We start from the raw sequence: 18,347 nt of genomic DNA on the forward strand, positions 1-18,347 counted from the left end.
TCAATCTGTATTTTGGGTCATATAACTCCTCATCGGAAATGTCTCAACACTCCATTTTTTTTTAATTCAGGCTGCATGACGTGGTGAATCTGTCCATTCGAGCGTGTGGCGTTCAACAGCTCTGGATTAATATGGATGAAGCCAGCTGTGTGCCAGTGGATGACACCTCAGAGAAAAGCCCAGCTAATCTTTGCTACGTGCCAGTCTTTAAATAATGACCGTTTCGGTAGGGCTCACATGTAATCACCAGTCATTTTAATAGGAACACCTGTACCCATGCTCGTTCACGCAATTATCCAATCTGCTGATCGTGTGGCAGCAGCACAATGCCTTAAAATCGAGGCAGATGCGGGTCAGGAGCTTCAGTTAATTTTCACATCAAACATCAGAAAAAAAGAAAAGAAATATTTATATCAGTGATTTTCACTATAGCATTACTGTTGGTTTGATGATTTCATGAACTGGAGATCTCTTCGGATTTTTCACATATAAAAGTCACAACAGCTGCTTGAAATAAAGCGGAAATCTGCGTCACTGTACAAATACTTATGGACCTGACTGACTGTGTATCATATTTATTTTTTTATTTCAGGTGAAAAATGAAGAACATACCACTGAACGCTGGAAGCTAAAGGTTAATCGGACATCCAGAAATTTATCAATCCAGCCAGCTTGAAAAAGCAAAACTGATGTTTGCTCAAACAAGTCAGGACTTGGTATAACATTTTGCATGCAATCCCTGACTGGACTTCAGCTTTAATATAAAACATTTTCTATGTTTGAAAACTAGTTTCCCAGCCTCCAAAATGAAATCCATAAATCTATAAAATCTTGTTGTCTAAAACACATTTCGATTTGCCATAAACCATAAGGTCGTGGCAATAAGTAACGTGTATGTGCTGATTTGTTGTTTGATTTCCTCTGTTGTAGACAATCATAGTCATTTGTATGTGTCAAGAGTGTGGAAATGTGTGAAGCTTCACTACCAGAGCTCTGTAAAACAGTGTGCTGGTTCCTATTCATATCAATAATATAATTATTAAAAAGTTTATGTACCCCCACAGAATTTCACTCAAAGAAAAAAAAACCTGCTGCTGTGAACAATAAGAGAAAGCTACTACTGATGTGTTCGAAGATTTTTCCCTCATCTTCAGTGATAATTATGGGTAAATTTGAAGGTCACTATAAAATCTAATATTATACTCAAAGTACTAAACAATGCTTTTAAACTCTTCAAACTTTGCATTTTTTAAACCGATTAAAAAAGATAGATGCCCATTCAACCTATTTCAGCATGAAGATCGCCATATAAGACCTCATGGTGAATTGTGTAGCCTGGTGTAGAGCCAGGTTCCACTTCATTTAGTCACTATCATACTTTAATAATGTATGAACTGGAGTAATCAGAGCAGCCCTAAATGGAGCTTTGAATTTGTTTATATAATTTATATTTGGTTATTTAATTTCAGCAGAGTGAGGAGATTTTTTACAAAAAGCCATATAAGGATAGCAACCAATATATGAGGCACAGCATAATATAACAAATCCACACACACACGCAGTAAATTATCCTTATAAAGTCCTTTCTCTCCCCATCTGATGACTCTTGGTTTTGTGAGGTAGTTTGTAGCTAGTTCTGTTCATCTGTATTGATAGCTTAATTAAACCTGTTATTGTGGCTCAAATGGTTAAGGCTGTGGGGTAGTGATTGGAATGTCAAAGCACCACCGAGTTGCCCTTGCTGGGCCCTTGTGCAAAGCCCTGTATAACCCTATCTGCTTCAGCAGCGCTGTAAGTCGACTGACCCTGCTCTCTGACCCCAGTTTTTTAACTGGGATATTTTTAAACATTCACTGTGCTGTAAAGTACATGTGACATACAATTGAATATTAGTTATTATTATAACTTGTAAAAAGGCGAAATCAATTTACTAAATACTATTCAAATACAGGAGAATTACACTTTCACATATTATACATTTAATTTAAATGCTATCAAATATGCATGATATAAACAAGGTCACATATTCATCATCATCATGTCTCTTCATTAACTACTTCAATATATTTAATCACAGTTGTGTGTGTGTTACATCATGCCTTAAAGACTGATCAGAAATGCAGAAAATGTGCCATGGTCTACAAGACCAGCTCTATCATTTTTAACTCGTCTTGCATAGATGTTTCATTTCAGTCTCTGGCATTTTACTTCTCCAGCCAGGTCTTTGAAAAAATGTGTGCTGCATTATATTGACAAAGGTTTGTTGACAAACACATGTGTTCCAGTTCATCTCAAAGGGATTGAGGTCTGGGTTCTGTGCAGGATACTCACATTCTTTCACACAAACCTTGGCAAACTATGTCTTCACTGCTGGAACAGGTTTGGACCTTTGGATCCAATGAAGGGAAAACTGGAAGCATACATCGCACACACTGCTGTGCGCTTACAAACTTGTGGAAGCAGTTTGTGGAAGAACCACATATAAGCATGATGGTCCACATACTTTTGGCCGTATAGTGTATTTCCACCTTACAGAAGGTAAAGGTGGGCTTATTCCAAGGCGACAGCACATGTCCATCTGTATCAGGGCTAGGCCTTTACTTTCTCTACCTCCATGCTGGCTATGTGAGCCTCATCATGAACTCCCACAGTTACACTGGGCTGAGAGCAACTGTGCTGGTGATCCTTCCAGTCCTACAAAAAACAAAAACAAACAAAAGAAAAACATTATTTTTGCGACAATGTTTTCAATTCCCAAAATTAAGTGAAAAATGAATAAGACACATTGGGAACAGATGTGCTCATTAGATACTGACTGAAGAGCCGAAGCCATATACTGAACAGTAATATGTTTCCTATATCAATTTTAAAAAACTGCAAACAATATAAAAAACTGCAACCTTATCTAAACTTAGTGTGTGTTATGTTGAACTTGATTTATGGATAGGATTAAAGAGGCAAGTTACTTTTTTCTGGCAGAAGTTAGAACAGTAATACACTTTGTGACAGCCTGCGCATTCGTTAGATGCCTCACGTCCACAGTTCACACAGGTATGCTGCAAAAAACAAGGAAAAAATGCAATGACGATAGATTAATTAAATAAGGTCCTAATCAATTTATGATTATGTAATAATACTTGGATATTAAAGGCCTTATATTGTGTATGTTATTTATTATAACACAGGTCAAAGCTTGTCTAAAATGTTAAAGCCACGCCCCTGCAAAGAACAGCAGAGCTGAGAAACAAGCTGGGGGACAGTTTCCCTTATAAGAGATTTGAGGCATGTTTGAGGCTCTGTCAATACAAAAAAGGATAAAAAATAAGTAGCATAGAATGTACTTATGGACATGCACCCTGGAGACCCATCTGAATGTCTTAAATGACTAAAAAGGTGCTTTTGCTTAATACTGTAGTTCCCTCTTAAATTACTGTATCGTGCACCTGATATGGGTTGAGAATACAGCGTTTGACTAGCTAGTAACTCCTTCCTTCCAACCGGGAAAAAAACTAAAGAAAAACACCCTAAACAATTTCTATTCAGAAACTCTTGAAAAAGTGTCTTCACATTTACATGGCTGCACACAGAATAAAAGTAAACAAAGCAGCTACCTTCAATCAGATAATATACAGTACAGATATATTCTCTTATAAAAATAAGCAACACTCATCAAAATTAAGTGGCTAGTGTCTTGTGTTTTTCTCCAGTGTATAGCTTCACACTTGTTCAGTATAACCCTTTACTTACTGACCCTCCACACACACACACACACACACTCTCTAAATGAACTCGCACAACTGTTACAGCTGACAGAACCACATCATGCTCCATAGATCATCTCCCTTCAAGTGGCTTACCTCCAGGCTCCATCTGCAGAAAGAGCAGCAGCACAGACAGAGGAGTTACGCGGCTACCAGGCCATTACATGATTTCATTTTCACACCTACCGAGTCCACAGATTTAAGAAAAAAATTCTTTCACAAGTGAAACATAAGAAGCGAAACGAAGGAGAAATACCAACGTCTAAATTGTCACTCAAGCAATAAAATATTTCTGTACAGACAAATATTTGGGTTTTGAAGCAACCACTCAGTTTTGTAAAGAGTCTCAAACATGCTAGTGTTTTAAAGTGTCAACCCAGTTTTCATGTCTAAAAATTCTTGTCATGAATGCATTTTATCTGTTATGCAGATGTGTAATGCAGCTGTTTTCATAGGTACCTTTCATATGATCAAACACTCAATTTTTCACCCTTTTACAAGTTTCTTAACTAGTCTTGTCCAAACTGGAGTTCGAAAGAAATTAAGCCGAGACAGACCGAGCGAGAAAGATAGTGATAGATTGAGACAGAGAGAGAGAGAGAAAGAGAGAGAGACAGCAGCACACCCACTTGCCTTGATGATAATTTCAGTAATCTTCCCCTCTGTGTCATCAGTAAGCGACAGTTCACTGGAAAAAGACTGAAGGAGAACACTTATGATTGATCTACTTAATGATGATAGAGAGATAAAAAGATGAGTAAAACAGTAAGTAAAGTAAATTAAAGATGATCATATCTAGTGAAATGGTCTTAGAATAGATTATTTGTGACCATCACACCCATACAGTATGTGCCAAAAAATTGGAAGCACACGATAGTCAAGAACGTCCTTGCATGTGGAAGCATTTTAAATTTTCCTTCACTGAACCTAAGAGGCCCAAACCTGTTCTTTAATTCCCGTGCACAAATACATGGCTTTATAAAGACGTGGTTTACCAGTTTTGAACTCCTGCATGGGACCCTGACCTCAAACCCACAGAACATTTTGAATTGAAACTCGAATCAGTGTCTATTCCCTCTTATGCTCTTGTACCTGAAACAACACAAATCCCGACAGGCACGCTCCAAAATCTAGTGAAAAGCCATCCCTTAAGAGTAAAAGTTATTAGAATAGCAAAGAGACAGCTATATCTGGAATGTAATGTTCAGGGACATAGGGGTTTGATGGTCACACTTTTTACTCCTTGTCTGTTGAGCTCCACACATAGCAAGTTGTGGTTTGCTGACTGTTTGAATACCGTTCTATCACAGCTAGCATCCCATGGCTTTTTTATTGGATCAGACCAGACAGACCAGTGTTTTGGCCCCACAGCTAGAGATGAATCTTGCATGTCAATGGTTCGGTTGCCAGTTTACTCCTATATAATTCATAATCAATGTGATTCAATTCACCTGGTGGCGGTGTTGGTGTTGTGAAATGCTGTTAAATATGAAAGAAACTGGTCTATGTAAAAAATCCTGGTTTCGAAACTTGGGTCTGAAATTAAAAGAGATTTTTTTTTTTTAATTCCTATGGATCCAGACTTCTGGGCCACACTGTATCTAGTGACATTGTAGATTATGCATAAATTATTGTTAAATATCATTATATTATTACTTAAAAATACTTACTGTTTGATTTTACATTACAGCTGCAATAAAGACAAATTATTATTGGTCTCAGCCAGCACAGATCATCATAGACATAATCTAAATAAATCAGATTACAGCATGCTTTGCACCTAAGGCCTGTTTGTCAAGTTGTCTCGAGCACTTCTCAACAGTTTCTGTATATAATTGAAACGATGGTGATTGTTCTGCACCAGTTTAGTACAATAAGTACACCACAGAATAACTCCTGAATACTTTGTGACTCTCACTAAGGTAAAATAAGACTCTAGTAAAGTGAGACAGCTACTTAGCCTGTGGTGTGTGGGCAGGAGGTGTAACATTTCTGCTGCTATGTTTAAGCTGCTTTGTAAAGAGAGAAGGAGTTATTTTAGGGTAGAATTAAAGCCCTTGTTCAAACAATATGTTCTAAAGAAATAGCTAGCTGCTGAAATACTCCATTTTATCGCTATTACTTTCCTACTGCCTTAAATGAATCATGCATCAATGATGATTAACGTGTAAACTATGATGATGTCATTTCACTGATCTGGGACCAGTTTTGCTCTTATACTGTCTGCAACATAACCAATCAAAGTTTTGGTCGACTCACATCCTTCCCGCTGCAGTTGCTTTTCTCCAGGTTGGTTAGACTGGCCTGTTTGGCCTGGGCGATAAATGCTTTGAGCTGCTGGACGGTGTTGTGTAGCGTGTTGGCCATCTCTTCTAGGTACAGCCAGGTGCGCTGCTCGCTCATCTCCAAGCCGTTAGACACCCCAGCTGCAGCGGGAGCTTTAGCCTGTAGTATCGGCTGCTGAGGGATGACAGTCAGAGCCGGCAATGTGGTCAGCACTGACAAACAAAAGCAGGAGCAAAGAAGAAAAAAATTAGGCATGGGAACTAGCACTAAGAATTAAGGTGCTCCACTGTCCATTTAACAGTGAAATGTAGGCTGGATAAGACAACAAATAGAACTGTCATGCCAGTGAAGGCTCTAGTAAAGCACTCTGGTTGAAAAAGTGCAAAAGCCTAGCTAGCTTGACCTTGGTACCACCTGTCCCAGCTTCCACCAGTGATTAATGGCAACCATGGCATAATGTTACTTTAGCTTTTTGTATTTAAGCTTGTATGTTCTTATATGTGTATGTGCAACCTTGTACAGTGTAAAAATGGCCACAGAGACATCTAAACCGACATGAGTTTATAATAATTAGTGCTCATTAAGGACACAGGTGTCCTGGAGTTATGATCAAACGACTTTATACGCCAGAGATCTCAAAACCCACTTCATCTTCCAGAACCAGAGCTGGCCACGCATAACTAATGTACAGGGCTTAAACTGCCAGGGTAACAGAGGACGCTCTAACAGATCCCCATCTTCACACACTACATTACAACTAAATTGTGACAAAAAATGAATTAAAGTTATAGGTCGTAAGGTTTAATCCTCTATACTTCTTTGTTTCTGACAGTTTTGTAATAGTAACTCAGACAGAGTGTAGCATTAGAACTGATTGGACCTCATACATACTGTGCACTTTATTAGGAACACCTACTCATTTCATTCAATGATCTGATTTAGTGCCCGACGTCACTAATGCTCCTGTGGCAGAATGAACACAAATCTCCACAGCCATGATTAAAAACCAAGTGAAAACTTATATCACCTGCAAATGTTAATGTAATACAGAAGATCTCGCTAAGGGGGTTTAGTTCTAGCCAGAAGAGTATCATATGTCTGATCTCTTGGCAGGTCCCAAAGATTGCATTTTATCACCTATCTCGGCAAGTATAAGTGCCAAGTTTTTTTTTTTCTCTGAATACTCTCAAAGCAACAGGTTGCCACAGGGAACCATATTATGGACTGACGTTGGGTTTGAAGACCTTTTCTTGTGTAAGGACACCTAAAAATACCACATCCTCATCAATATGTGACAAAAAGAAGAAAAAGGACAGAATTTCTGTGCTCAAAGAAGGACTGAGAGGGAGTGTCTGTCAGTGGGGGAAAGAAATAAAGCACACAATCTCCAGAGGAGGTATGCTGTTCGAAATGCCCTTGGCTTATCTGTCTAATGGACTGTTAAGAGCTCAAGGCACAGATGGCTGCACTGGTATAAAAATGATGGACAGAAAACAAAACCAACAAATACTCTATCCACGTAGTGTCCTATTAAAATATCAAGACAGTACAATCAATAAAAAAGAATATATTATTATTTATTTGCCATTTAATTTAAACCACTTGCTTTTGACAACCGAATTAAATCAGAGTCCCCCTGTTTGTTGTGCTATTTAAATACAAATAGCCATTATTACCCAGTTAATACAAAAGAAAATTGTATAATAGTGACCAATTGTGCTTGTCTAATAATCTCAAGGACCCATCAATGACAACTTAACATAATTTAGAATTTGCATCACTTATATCATCAGTTACACTAATAAAACTAGACACAATACCTGGAGAAATTGTGAAGTAGGGGCTGAAAGACTTTTTCTGGGTAAAAAGGTAAAAACGGTTTAATCTTTCTCTACACAGTTTCCAAGATATATGAATTTATACATGCTGCGAATTCAGTAAGTGTGTGTAAACATGGTTTAAAAATCTTAATATGGCTTTAATGTGAATAAAGTAAAACCTCCAGCACATAACACTCAGATTTCTGCGAACGCATATTTAGGGGTTTCTCACTCTGAGTGGTTCGATGATTAAAGGTCCAGGTCTGAGCCTAATAGAGCAGGAGAGAGCTTCATGGTTTCATCACCCCTTACAGTGTTCCGGCTTTCAGAGGAACTCTACACTTGGCACTGATGAGGCACCTGCCTCAAGAGCCACTCTCTTTGACCAAGTCGAGCCTCCAGCCACTCTGATCTTAGAGACGAGGATGAGTAGAGGAAGGAGAAATATGAATGTGTGTTAAGAGAATATTTGAATGTTTGGATGATCTGCAAACTTTAGGCTGGTCACTAGGACGTGACAACAGCTTGAAAATAGTAAATTAAATGTGACAAACAGGTTCCCTTTGGTTACCAAAGTAAAGGTAAGGGTTGAGTTTAAGTCTAGCATAGGTTTAAGTTTTTTTATCAATAATAATTTACCTACTTGCTGTTAAAAAAACAACAACTACAGACTATTAAAGAATGTCTTTTAGTTGAATGATGTTCTTTTACTCTGCAGATGTTTTTTCAACAGACTATAAGTGAAAGCTACACTGTAGTGAGAAAACACCACATCAATCCCTTAAAAAATCGACAAAGACTGAAATATGTCACATCCGACCAGCTGAGTAAAAAATCCAAAAAGAGACTTGTTATGAATGACGGGGAAATTGCTGCCATGTTCTGCAGCTAAACGTAACCTGCAATTACAGCTATCAGGATGTGACCAGGCACTTTATTTTCCCTGCCAGCGTTAGACGTCAAACCAGGACAGCTGGAGTCAAAGCATATCTCAGCTCTAATGACAGACGGGTACTTGTGCACATTACCCCTGACTGCCCTCGTCTGGTCTGAGGAATACCACGTTCCTGCACACTCTATTAGGAGAACTAGTTTATAGAGAAAATAATAAGAGAAGGTGTGAGTGGTAGTGTGTATGAAAATGTCAGTGACCAACCTGCTGTGCTGCTGAAGACATCTGAAGTGGCAGGGCAGTCGGAAATGAGGGTCGTCGCGTCTCCAGTTGCCGTTCGATCAAAGGTTAAGGTGCCAGCAGTGGTGAGCTGACCTGATGGGGTCACTGTGACTGGGGAGACAACCTTTCACTTTAACTAGAAAGCAGTGTGTCTGTACCTAACGAAAAAATGCTTAGATGGCTAATATTCTAGTATAATCATTATCTTTACTGTATACAGCTACTGAACTAGAGCATGACCGTTGCTGATTTAATTAATATCACATGAGAGAGAGTTTTGTTTGGTTGATTATCAGCATGGCTGTGATGCAGTCGTAGACAAGGTGGCCCAGCCTTACTTATATCTAGCACAAAAGCATGCCTTCGAGTGTGAAATTGCCTTCATACAATATTAAAAGCAAACACCATTAATAATAACAATTTTAATTAGATATATAATTATATATGATGCGCATCAAATATGAAGCAATAGTCACACAATATTTGTGTACCTGAACTATGTGAACTAATACATTAAATATAAGGAAGACGTTTTCTATTAAAACACGTACATGCTGCCCCAGGTGCTAGAGTAAGGTTCTTGGTTGGCGGTGCGTCCTTTTTCTCTGGAGTTGTTGGACGCTCACTTTCTTTCTTCCTCCTTTTGTAAGGGACAAAGAGTCGCACAGGTCCAGTCTAAAGTAGAGAATATAGATACACAATTAACTCTGGTAACAAAGCACAGCATTAAAGCAACATGGTCTAAATCAGCCAGTGTTTTGACGTTACCATAGATATGCTTTCACCTCCGAATGATCCATCCTTGTTCTGAAGACAGAGAGAGAGTGAAAACACAAAACTGAGATCTCAATCGATGCCTTACCATTGTTACATTGAAATAAATCACTACACGGAAGAGATTGGCCTATCAACTGCATCATAATTTATGATTTAAAAAAAAAAAACAGCAAGCTGTGTCACTTTCAAAATATATCTAATCATGCATTTGTAATACTCTACATCACATTCTACAGCATCTTTGGGCTATACTACAAAGTGTTCCAAAAAAGGAATAATAAACAGCACAAAGTCACAATCTCTTTACACTTGCATCCAATCTTAATTGTAAGAAAACAACACAAGTGTCAGTAAATAATAAAATAAATATAAAATACAGAATTGTGCATGATCATGTGTAGTCAAATGGAAGTTGCCGCTGCAGAAAGGTAAACTTATAGTCCTGCATTATGCAAAGAAAACAACTACAAAAAATTTTAATTAGTAGAATTGGGTTAAGAACTATCCAACACTTGTTTAAACCTGGCAACAAAAAAAATCACTGTAGAGTTCATGTTAATTCTTGGTAAAACATCAGCAGTAGAAATCATAGCTAAAAAGTGAGACCATTTCCACACACACACAGCTGGGACTAAAACAGCTGTGTGGATAAATGATAAATCACTTGTTAATGGGACTAATTGGCAATAAAAAATTTTTAAAAATTTAGTTTGCTAGGAAGCATAAAGATTGAACTTTCTAACAACGAAAAATGTTCATGTGTTCTGATAAGTCCATCCTATTCCAGTGTGATGGCTGTGTCAGGGTAAGAAAGGAAGCGCATGAAGCGATGCACACATAGTGTACCCACTGTACTGTACAAGCCTCTGGAGGCAGTGTTATGATCTAGGGTTGTTCAGTTACTCAGGTGTAGGCTCAGCAGCGTTATGTGGCAATAAAATAAAGTCAGCTGATGATCTAAATGTACTGAATGAGCAGGCTATCGCATCTTCTGTATGGGGGGTTTTCTTTCTTGATGGCACAGGGATATTTTAAGACTCAATCTGGGATCATAAAAAATTATTTTCACACATGACCTGACCATCATACTGTGCACCAATTTTATTTTTATTTATTTTAAGCAGGCGGTGTAGTTTAACTCCCACTGACATTGCGAACCCAGAGCTTCAGCATCTTTAAAACAAAACTGTATGATTTATTATTTTTTTTTATAAATGGACAGAGGATAAAAAAATGTGGTGCTACTAACCACAGCTAGATCATCACAGCAGGCCACACATGTACATGAGGCAGCATGGGGGTTAAGGATGTGCTCCTGTAAAAACAATGAACACGTCATTTCAAAAATATATTACATTACTGTATATTATACTGATTTACTATAGGTGTCACATTCTGTCAAATAATATTATTACACAGAATCATGATTTCTGGGACAAGAAAAACATTCCATAGCATTTTGTAAGTATTTTGTGTATTTTAAGAGATGAGGTTTATAACAGGAGGAAGATTATCAGAAGATTCTCTCACTGTTTGACATTACTTAGCCTTTTTTACCTCTTATAATGTTTAAATTAGTCCTAAAAGCACACCTATTAATTTTGCAGAAGTCATCCACACAAACCTACATGAACATTTACAGACTAAAGACTGATATGTGAGGTAAGTTTCTTCACTAATATCATAGTCATACATTACTAATGAATTATAGTGTACTAGACAGTGAATAAGTCAAGGATTCAGACTAGTTTCTGTAAGGATCTGACCTGTATAAGGCATTGCAAGGGTCTCCCAGCATAACGAATGCTCCTCTTCCAGTCCTTACTGCTGGCTCTTCCAGCCAACCCTTCAAACTCGGTTGGTGTGTACCAGCTATTGTTGTATTTAATGCACCGTCCTTTGCCACCTGAGAACAGGGTGTGCATTTAAAAACACATGTGTGAATCACAACCAGAGCTATAGGGTGTGCTGCGACGTGTCCGCAAGTGTGAGACGCCATTTCAAGACTACTTTCAGCAGGTCCCTGTAGATTTCACCTGATGACTCAGAAGTGTAAATGGTCAAGGTCACACAAGTGGCCATTTGCTGTAAAGAGGGAAAAAGGTGTGGGGAAATTTTCAATAAGAACACAGTTTTCTTTGGATGAGGGGCGTTCAAGACAAACCGGTCATCTCGTAAGTGCACTCTAAGTATGGAGAGCGGCACAGAAGATTGCTAATCTGCGGTGAGTTAAAAAAAACAACAACATTTTGACATGGAAAGCCAGGATTTTCTTGATTGCACTGTCACCTGTGACCAAACTTGGGTGCATAATGTCACCCCGAATAGAAATGTGTGCCAAAACAGTCGAAGTGTACAGACTCACAGCCTCCCAAAAAATTCTGAGCAATTGCATCTGCAGGTAAAGTTATGGCTAGTATTTGTCTTTGGGAAAATGTAGCATTATTATTCATGTGAAGTTTCTGCCCCATAGTAATTCAGTTCAATTACAGTGCATCCGGAAAATATGGAGTTTGCCTAAAGGCACCTAAAGAACACGCAGACCCTGAGAAACAAAATTCTCAGGTCTAATGAGACTCTTTGGTCATACCATATAGGCCTGATTGGTGGATTGCTGCAGAGATTGTTGTCCTTCCGTAAGTTTCTTCTCCCTCTGGACCTCTGGAGCTCTGACAGAGTGACCATCGGGTTCTTGGTCACCTCCCTGACTAAGGCTCTTCTCCCCCGATCACTCAGTTTAGATGGCCAGCCAGCTCTAGGAAGAGTCCTGGTGGTTTCAAACTTCTTCCACTTATGGATGATGGAGGCCACTGTGCTCATTCGGACCTTTAAAGCAGTAAAAATTTCTCTGTAACCTTCCCCAGATTTGTGCCTCGAGACAATCCTGTCTCATAGTTCTACAGACAATTCCTTTGACTTCATGCTTGGTTTGTGCTCTGACATGAACTGTCAACTGTGGGACCTTATATAGACAGGTATGTGCCTTTCCAAATCAGGTCCAATCAACTGAATTTACCACAGGTGGACTCCAATCAAGCTGCAGAAACATCTCAAGGATGATCAGGGGAAACAGGATGCACCTGAGCTCAATTTTGCAAATGCTGTGAATACTTATGTACATGTGCTTTCTCAATTTTTTTTTTTTATTAATTTGCAAAAATCTCAAGTAAACTTTTTTATGTTGTCATTATGGAGTGTTGTGTGTAGAATTCTGAGAATTTAGAATAAGGCTGTGACAAAAGTGATGTGCTGTGAATACTTTCCGGATGCACTGTATATTAAATTTTATTTGTATAGCGCTTTTAACAATTGACACTGTCACAAAGCAGCTTTACATAATCAAAAGAATTATTGATGTTTGTATGAAACGTGAATGTGTATTAATAAAAATGATAAGATTGTCCCTGGTGAGCAAGCCGAGGACGGCGACAGTGGCAAGGAAAAACTCCCTGAGATGGCAATAGAAAGAAACCTTGAGAGGAATTGGACTCAACAGGGAGCCCATCCTCATTTGGGTGAAAAAAGATAGCAGGGATTGATCTGCATCATACTGTGTGTTAAAAGGCTGTAAGTTCAGTATAACAGGAGATATCGTTAAGTTAATAGGGAGTCCAGTTCGTTATTGGAGGCTCAGATAAAAACTGTAGGAAAAAAAAACTGTAGTCCTGAACTAGCGAGTGACTGCAGTCACAAGTCCTCAGAGAACAGCTGTCAGCATCAGTCGAAGCGAGGACCGTCTTTATGGAAAAGTGGGACCGTCCCCAGTCACCACACACCAAGCAGATATGAACAGTAAATAAAACTGTCAAGTTCCACAAGATGTGCATAACACATTAGGGGGGAAAATGGCATAAATTGATCACCAAAGGCATTCACAAACTCATACTGCCCACCGCACATTACAGAAACTCGGCTGGGAGTTAATGCCACATCTCTGACCTTACTCCAAGCTATTGTCACATGTTTGGGCCAAACAAGTTCCTGGGAGGCCAGCATTTCAGATGTGAAGCAGGCGGTCCAGTTATGGCATACTGAGAAAACTTTTTACCTTGATGGTATCCAAGCACTAGTAAAACACTGGCATAAGTGGGATTATATAGAGAAATAAAGATAGTTTTTACTTTCATAACTGTGTTCTGTTATTCTGCACAATCAAAAGTCCCAGTTTGACTTGAATGACCCTTGTAGAATATTATATGCGAATATGCAGTATGCTTTATAAGAAAAACCTAACTAGCATAGCAATGTGAAAGATTCTTGTTCTATTTTTTGTTATATAAGGGAGAAATTGTAACTAATATATTTCACTATATATCCTGAACACTCTCCGGTATGGGAAAACCTAAAGTTACAGCTGTTCCAAAGCCTGTTGGAGACTACTTCTGCTCAATCATAGCATAAATTACACCATGTAATTGTGTAAATTGTTAGTAGAGAAATGATGTATTGTATTCAAATGAGTGCATGAAAACAAACCTGTGGTTTGCCTTACAGCCTGTTACAGTTGTCCCTAATCTGACCAATCAGATTTGAGAATTTAACAGTAACGTTATATGAAGTAACAAAACAGTCCTTTAAAGTATAACGCTAAATATAAAAATACATTAGATACAGTAATGAGCTGATGTTGGAGGTATGGAGGTTATTAGACTGTCAGAGAAGATTGTAATGCTTTGGTTCCCCCTTGTGGCCAGAACCTACCTGATCCTAATCTGTTCTTGTAGAGGACACCACTGGTGTTCCTGCAGCGCACGGGCAGCTCGTTGTCATACACAGAAGGATCCCAGTTATACTTGTTCAAATCTTTCTCATGGCTCGGAGTCAGTGGTGTGGAGGGAGTCTGAGACCCTAGAATAGAGCATAAAATAATTTTAAGCTTGGTGCCTTAATTTCAAAAGCAAAAAATATGCAGAGTTCATCTATGACTACAATGTCAGCATGACATTTACTGTGGCAGATTTTAATTAATCTGTAATATAAAATGGCATCAGTGAGTTACCACATTTTACAGGACAGGATTTTCCTGGAATAGGTGATCAGGCCGACAAACACACACCTGGCGTCATGGGTGTCGTTGTGGCTTTTAAGCCGGTGGCGTCCACTATACTCCCATCCGTGTGCACAACAATTAGAGTTGCCTTCTGAGTGCTTAGACTGTCCCCAATTTGCAAAGTGGTTCTACCGGTCTGCATCCACAAAACACAGCGGAGACACAATGAACATCTTATACTTTCAGAGACTTCACAACAGCAGCATTCAACCAATAACAATATCATTCAATTGGTGACAGCATGCAATTGCATTAGCAGTTTTGCCTTTTATCTTTTATTTTGTGAAACTAAAATGTGCATTTACTCTGACACCACTGACACATCTGAGCAGTAGTTATTAACAGTAGACTCAACAATGAGGTGTGAATGTGGCCCTTTAAAAGTTATTACCACAGCCACATGCATAGTTTGTAGGAGGGGCGTTCAAGTCAAACCGGGACATGTGATGAAATTTATCGTGAATGAAGGCATGAAATTGATTGACATTTACAAAAATTTTCAAGGACAACATAGTGATAAGATACATAGCTGCAGCAAAACATTTAAATGGTGCAAACGTTTTAAAAACAGCTCTGGTGTACTGAAAAAACTTTGGTGATGTTCAAACACTAGTGAAATACTGGGATAAGTTTTTTGGTATAGTAGGGGATTATATAGAGAAATATGCCACCTATTTATTAGAATGATTTATTCTTGAAATGTGCACCAACAGAACACATTAAGCCCGTGTTGGCATTATTTATGCCAATCAAACAGGGTTATAACTAAATATAAGATATTTGGATAATTACATCAAAGTTATCTGGAATTATTATATACAAAAAATATAAACATATTAAAATATGTTATTAATTATAATGATTGACTTGTACAATAGTCAGCCACTACTGTAGGAAAATCGTAAATATTACAGATCCCTGGAGAATCATTTCTGGGAATAACTAAAGCCTACGGTAGAAACTACCCCAGCAAACATGCTCACATCTGTCCACTAAGACCCCACTGTAAACAACCCCACTGTGAACAACCGCACTGAGCCACTGGGGATTTGTTCACTGGCACAACATGGACAATGATATACTGTGGATATCCTACAATGGGCCAATATGGATAAAGAATGAAATTAAAAAAAAATAAATTGGGTGTGTATAGCTGCTTTGCGACAATGACAATTGTTAAAAGCGCTATACAAATAAAATTGAATTGAAAATTGAATAAAGAAAGGCCACAAATGGGATTCATAGTGTGGCCATGCCCATAGAACCCGCACGTTTGGGGTATTTTGGGATTTGTACACGTAACCGGTCACCATGCTGGCCCTATAAGGGCATGTTTATCTGAAATTGCTTTAAATCTGATGAAACACACACAAGCACATGTTCAGGGATGGAAGCTGCCGTGGCAACGGATGTTGAGAAGACGTTGTCATCTGTAGTCTGGACATCTCCGACTGTAACAGTTGTGACCTCTGTGAAGACAAGGAGGAAAGGAATTATTCCTAGCTGTTTTTTTTTTTTTGTTTGTTTGTTGTTGTTGTTTTTTTTTTTTTTTTTTGGGGGGGGGGTATTTTTTGAAGGTATAAAAAAAATAAATAAATAAAAATAGCTAAATTAATTGCCATCCATACTGACAAGTTCATAGTAAATGGGGTAGAATATAAACAAGACTAAAGTTTATATTAAACTTGGCATGAAGTTTGATACTTTTTAGAGGAGGGGGATTGATTCACATTCATTAATCAGTCCTAAGTTTTAGGGTAGGTGAGACACTTTTTCACCTTCTTTCACTGAACTTGTGTGTGTGTGTGTGAGAGAGAGAGATAGTTGAGGCGCTCAGTGGCTGCTGTTTCAAAGGTGGCTGATAAAAAAAAAAAAAAAAAAAACAACTCCAAGCTAGTAAACATGCCTAGCTCGGTTGCTAGGTGTGTTTAGTGCTAGCATAGTGCTAGCTTGCTAAACAAAGCCAGTGTTGTGGATGAGTGTCTGTATTTGCTCTCTTAGAGTCGTTGTTAACGGGACACTCGCACTGTATGTAAACCAACCCGCATACGGCGCTTCGGCCTCGTCAGTGTTCGGCAGGGACTCGGCTATGGCGATGTTGGCTGCTTCCGCCATGCCAGGCATCGTGCTCACTTCGGCTTCGTCCGGCTCGCTTTCGGAGCGCTCCCCCTCCTCCTCCTCCTCCTCCTCCTCTTCGTCCTCCTCCTCCTCCTCCTCTACTTCCTCTAGTCCCCCGGCCTTCTCCTCCTCCGCTGCGGCTAACCCGAGCCGTTTCACCGCCGCCTCGCTTGCGTCCATCTCATTCAGCACAGCGGCGCCCGACTGTAGCCGAACACAGCCGAAGACTCGGGCCCAACTCGGCCGCCGGCTCCGCCTCGCGCACTGCACTACTGCAACACAATGAGCAGCTCCGTGATGCCACACTACACGCTACACTCCGCTCACCTACTCAGGTCAATGCTTTGACACGACTGAAAAGGATAAATAAAGGGAAATGGCTGCCAACTTTCTTTATACGGGACGCTCGTCAGGACAGGAAGGAGACGCGGCGGAAATGCACGAAAAAACACGAAGTGACGCGAGTAACGTCGAACAGGCCGAGCATCTGTTTACAGCCCAGTGTGAAGAAAGTGTGTGTGTGTGTGAGAGAGAGAGAGAGAAAGATGTACTGTATATTATTTATTTATTTTACACACATAATACGTATGTATATACACGTGTTTATATATATGCACTGTGGTATAGCAATTAGCACTGTGGCCTTTCCAGGTTTGAGTTTGTATGTTCTCCCTGTGCTTGGTGGGTTTCCTCTGGGTACACAAGTTTCCTCCCACAGTCCAAAGGCATGTAGATTAGGCTAACTGGCATTTCCAAATTGCCCATAGTGTCTGACTGCACACGTGTGCTTGTAAAAATTCAAATCAAATTCAAATTTTATTTGTCACATACACAGTACGATATTTATACGACCGCCCATGACCTCAAGAAATAAGAGCTTTTAGATAAGAAATAAATATAAATACATTTAACTAGGAAAAATAAAAATATTCTATACAAATAAGGACATTCTGTACAATATAGCAAAATATAAAAATTTAGTGTAAATAAATAAAAAAAATACGAAAAATGACTGGGGGTGGGCAAATATGCATGAAAAGTGTCTTATTATAGTGACCTTTGCAATGATCCAAAAATAAAAATATAAATATGGAAGTATAAGTGTGCATCATAAAAATCATAAAAATAGGAATAAATACAATGTCACTACCATTGGCATCCACAGATGGTCGACATTTGGACTACAAAGGTTTCTAGATTGATGGATATAGTCATGTTTAAAAGTTATTTTAGAAGATAAGCCAGTTACATCATAAAGATTTGTACACTAGTTGTAGCACTAATAGGGGTATTGTAGATATGTTATTGTATGTAGCTGCTTTGGACAATCTAGAATGTGTATAAAATCAATATATAATGAA

The 18,347-nt window shown here is 38.8% G+C and overlaps 1 protein-coding gene across 2 annotated transcripts; it reads right to left on the reverse strand.

The window, feature by feature from the left end:
• Nucleotides 1-1,962: 1,962 nt before the first annotated feature.
• On the reverse strand, nucleotides 1,963-18,257 carry deaf1 (DEAF1 transcription factor). Of its 2 annotated transcripts, none has more exons than XR_008356425.1 (13): nucleotides 16,911-18,257; nucleotides 16,240-16,337; nucleotides 14,875-15,004; nucleotides 14,520-14,666; nucleotides 11,585-11,724; nucleotides 11,068-11,133; nucleotides 9,810-9,848; nucleotides 9,593-9,716; nucleotides 9,024-9,152; nucleotides 6,021-6,259; nucleotides 4,391-4,460; nucleotides 2,967-3,056; nucleotides 1,963-2,694 (listed from the first exon to the last, which is right to left on the reverse strand). XR_008356425.1 is itself a non-coding variant. In XM_053487559.1 (13 exons), the coding sequence occupies exons 1-13, from the start codon at nucleotides 17,164-17,166 to the stop codon at nucleotides 2,590-2,592; spliced, it is 1,629 nt and encodes a 542-aa protein (XP_053343534.1). In that variant the 5' UTR covers nucleotides 17,167-18,055; the 3' UTR covers nucleotides 1,963-2,589. The 2 variants fall into 2 exon arrangements, 1 of the variants encoding a protein (XP_053343534.1); XM_053487559.1 differs by having other exon boundaries at nucleotides 4,395-4,460; nucleotides 16,911-18,055.
• Nucleotides 18,258-18,347: the final 90 nt, after the last annotated feature.

Source organism: Clarias gariepinus, chromosome 2 (genome assembly GCF_024256425.1).
Source record: "Clarias gariepinus isolate MV-2021 ecotype Netherlands chromosome 2, CGAR_prim_01v2, whole genome shotgun sequence".
Classification (NCBI taxonomy): Eukaryota; Metazoa; Chordata; class Actinopteri; order Siluriformes; family Clariidae; genus Clarias; species Clarias gariepinus.

What these genes read in the sequence shown, in the direction of transcription:
- deaf1 (XM_053487559.1), bottom strand. Translation starts at nt 17,166, where the DNA reads ATGGACGCAAGCGAGGCGGCGGTGAAACGGCTCGGGTTAGCCGCAGCG. An exon ending in GGCCGAAGCGCCGTATGCGG is followed by an intron (nt 16,338 to 16,910) that starts GTTGGTTTACAT and finishes TTGTCTTCACAG; the next exon opens with AGGTCACAACTGTTACAGTC. An exon ending in GCAACTGCAGCGGGAAGGAT is followed by an intron (nt 4,461 to 6,020) that starts GTGAGTCGACCA and finishes GTTCTCCTTCAG; the next exon opens with TCTTTTTCCAGTGAACTGTC.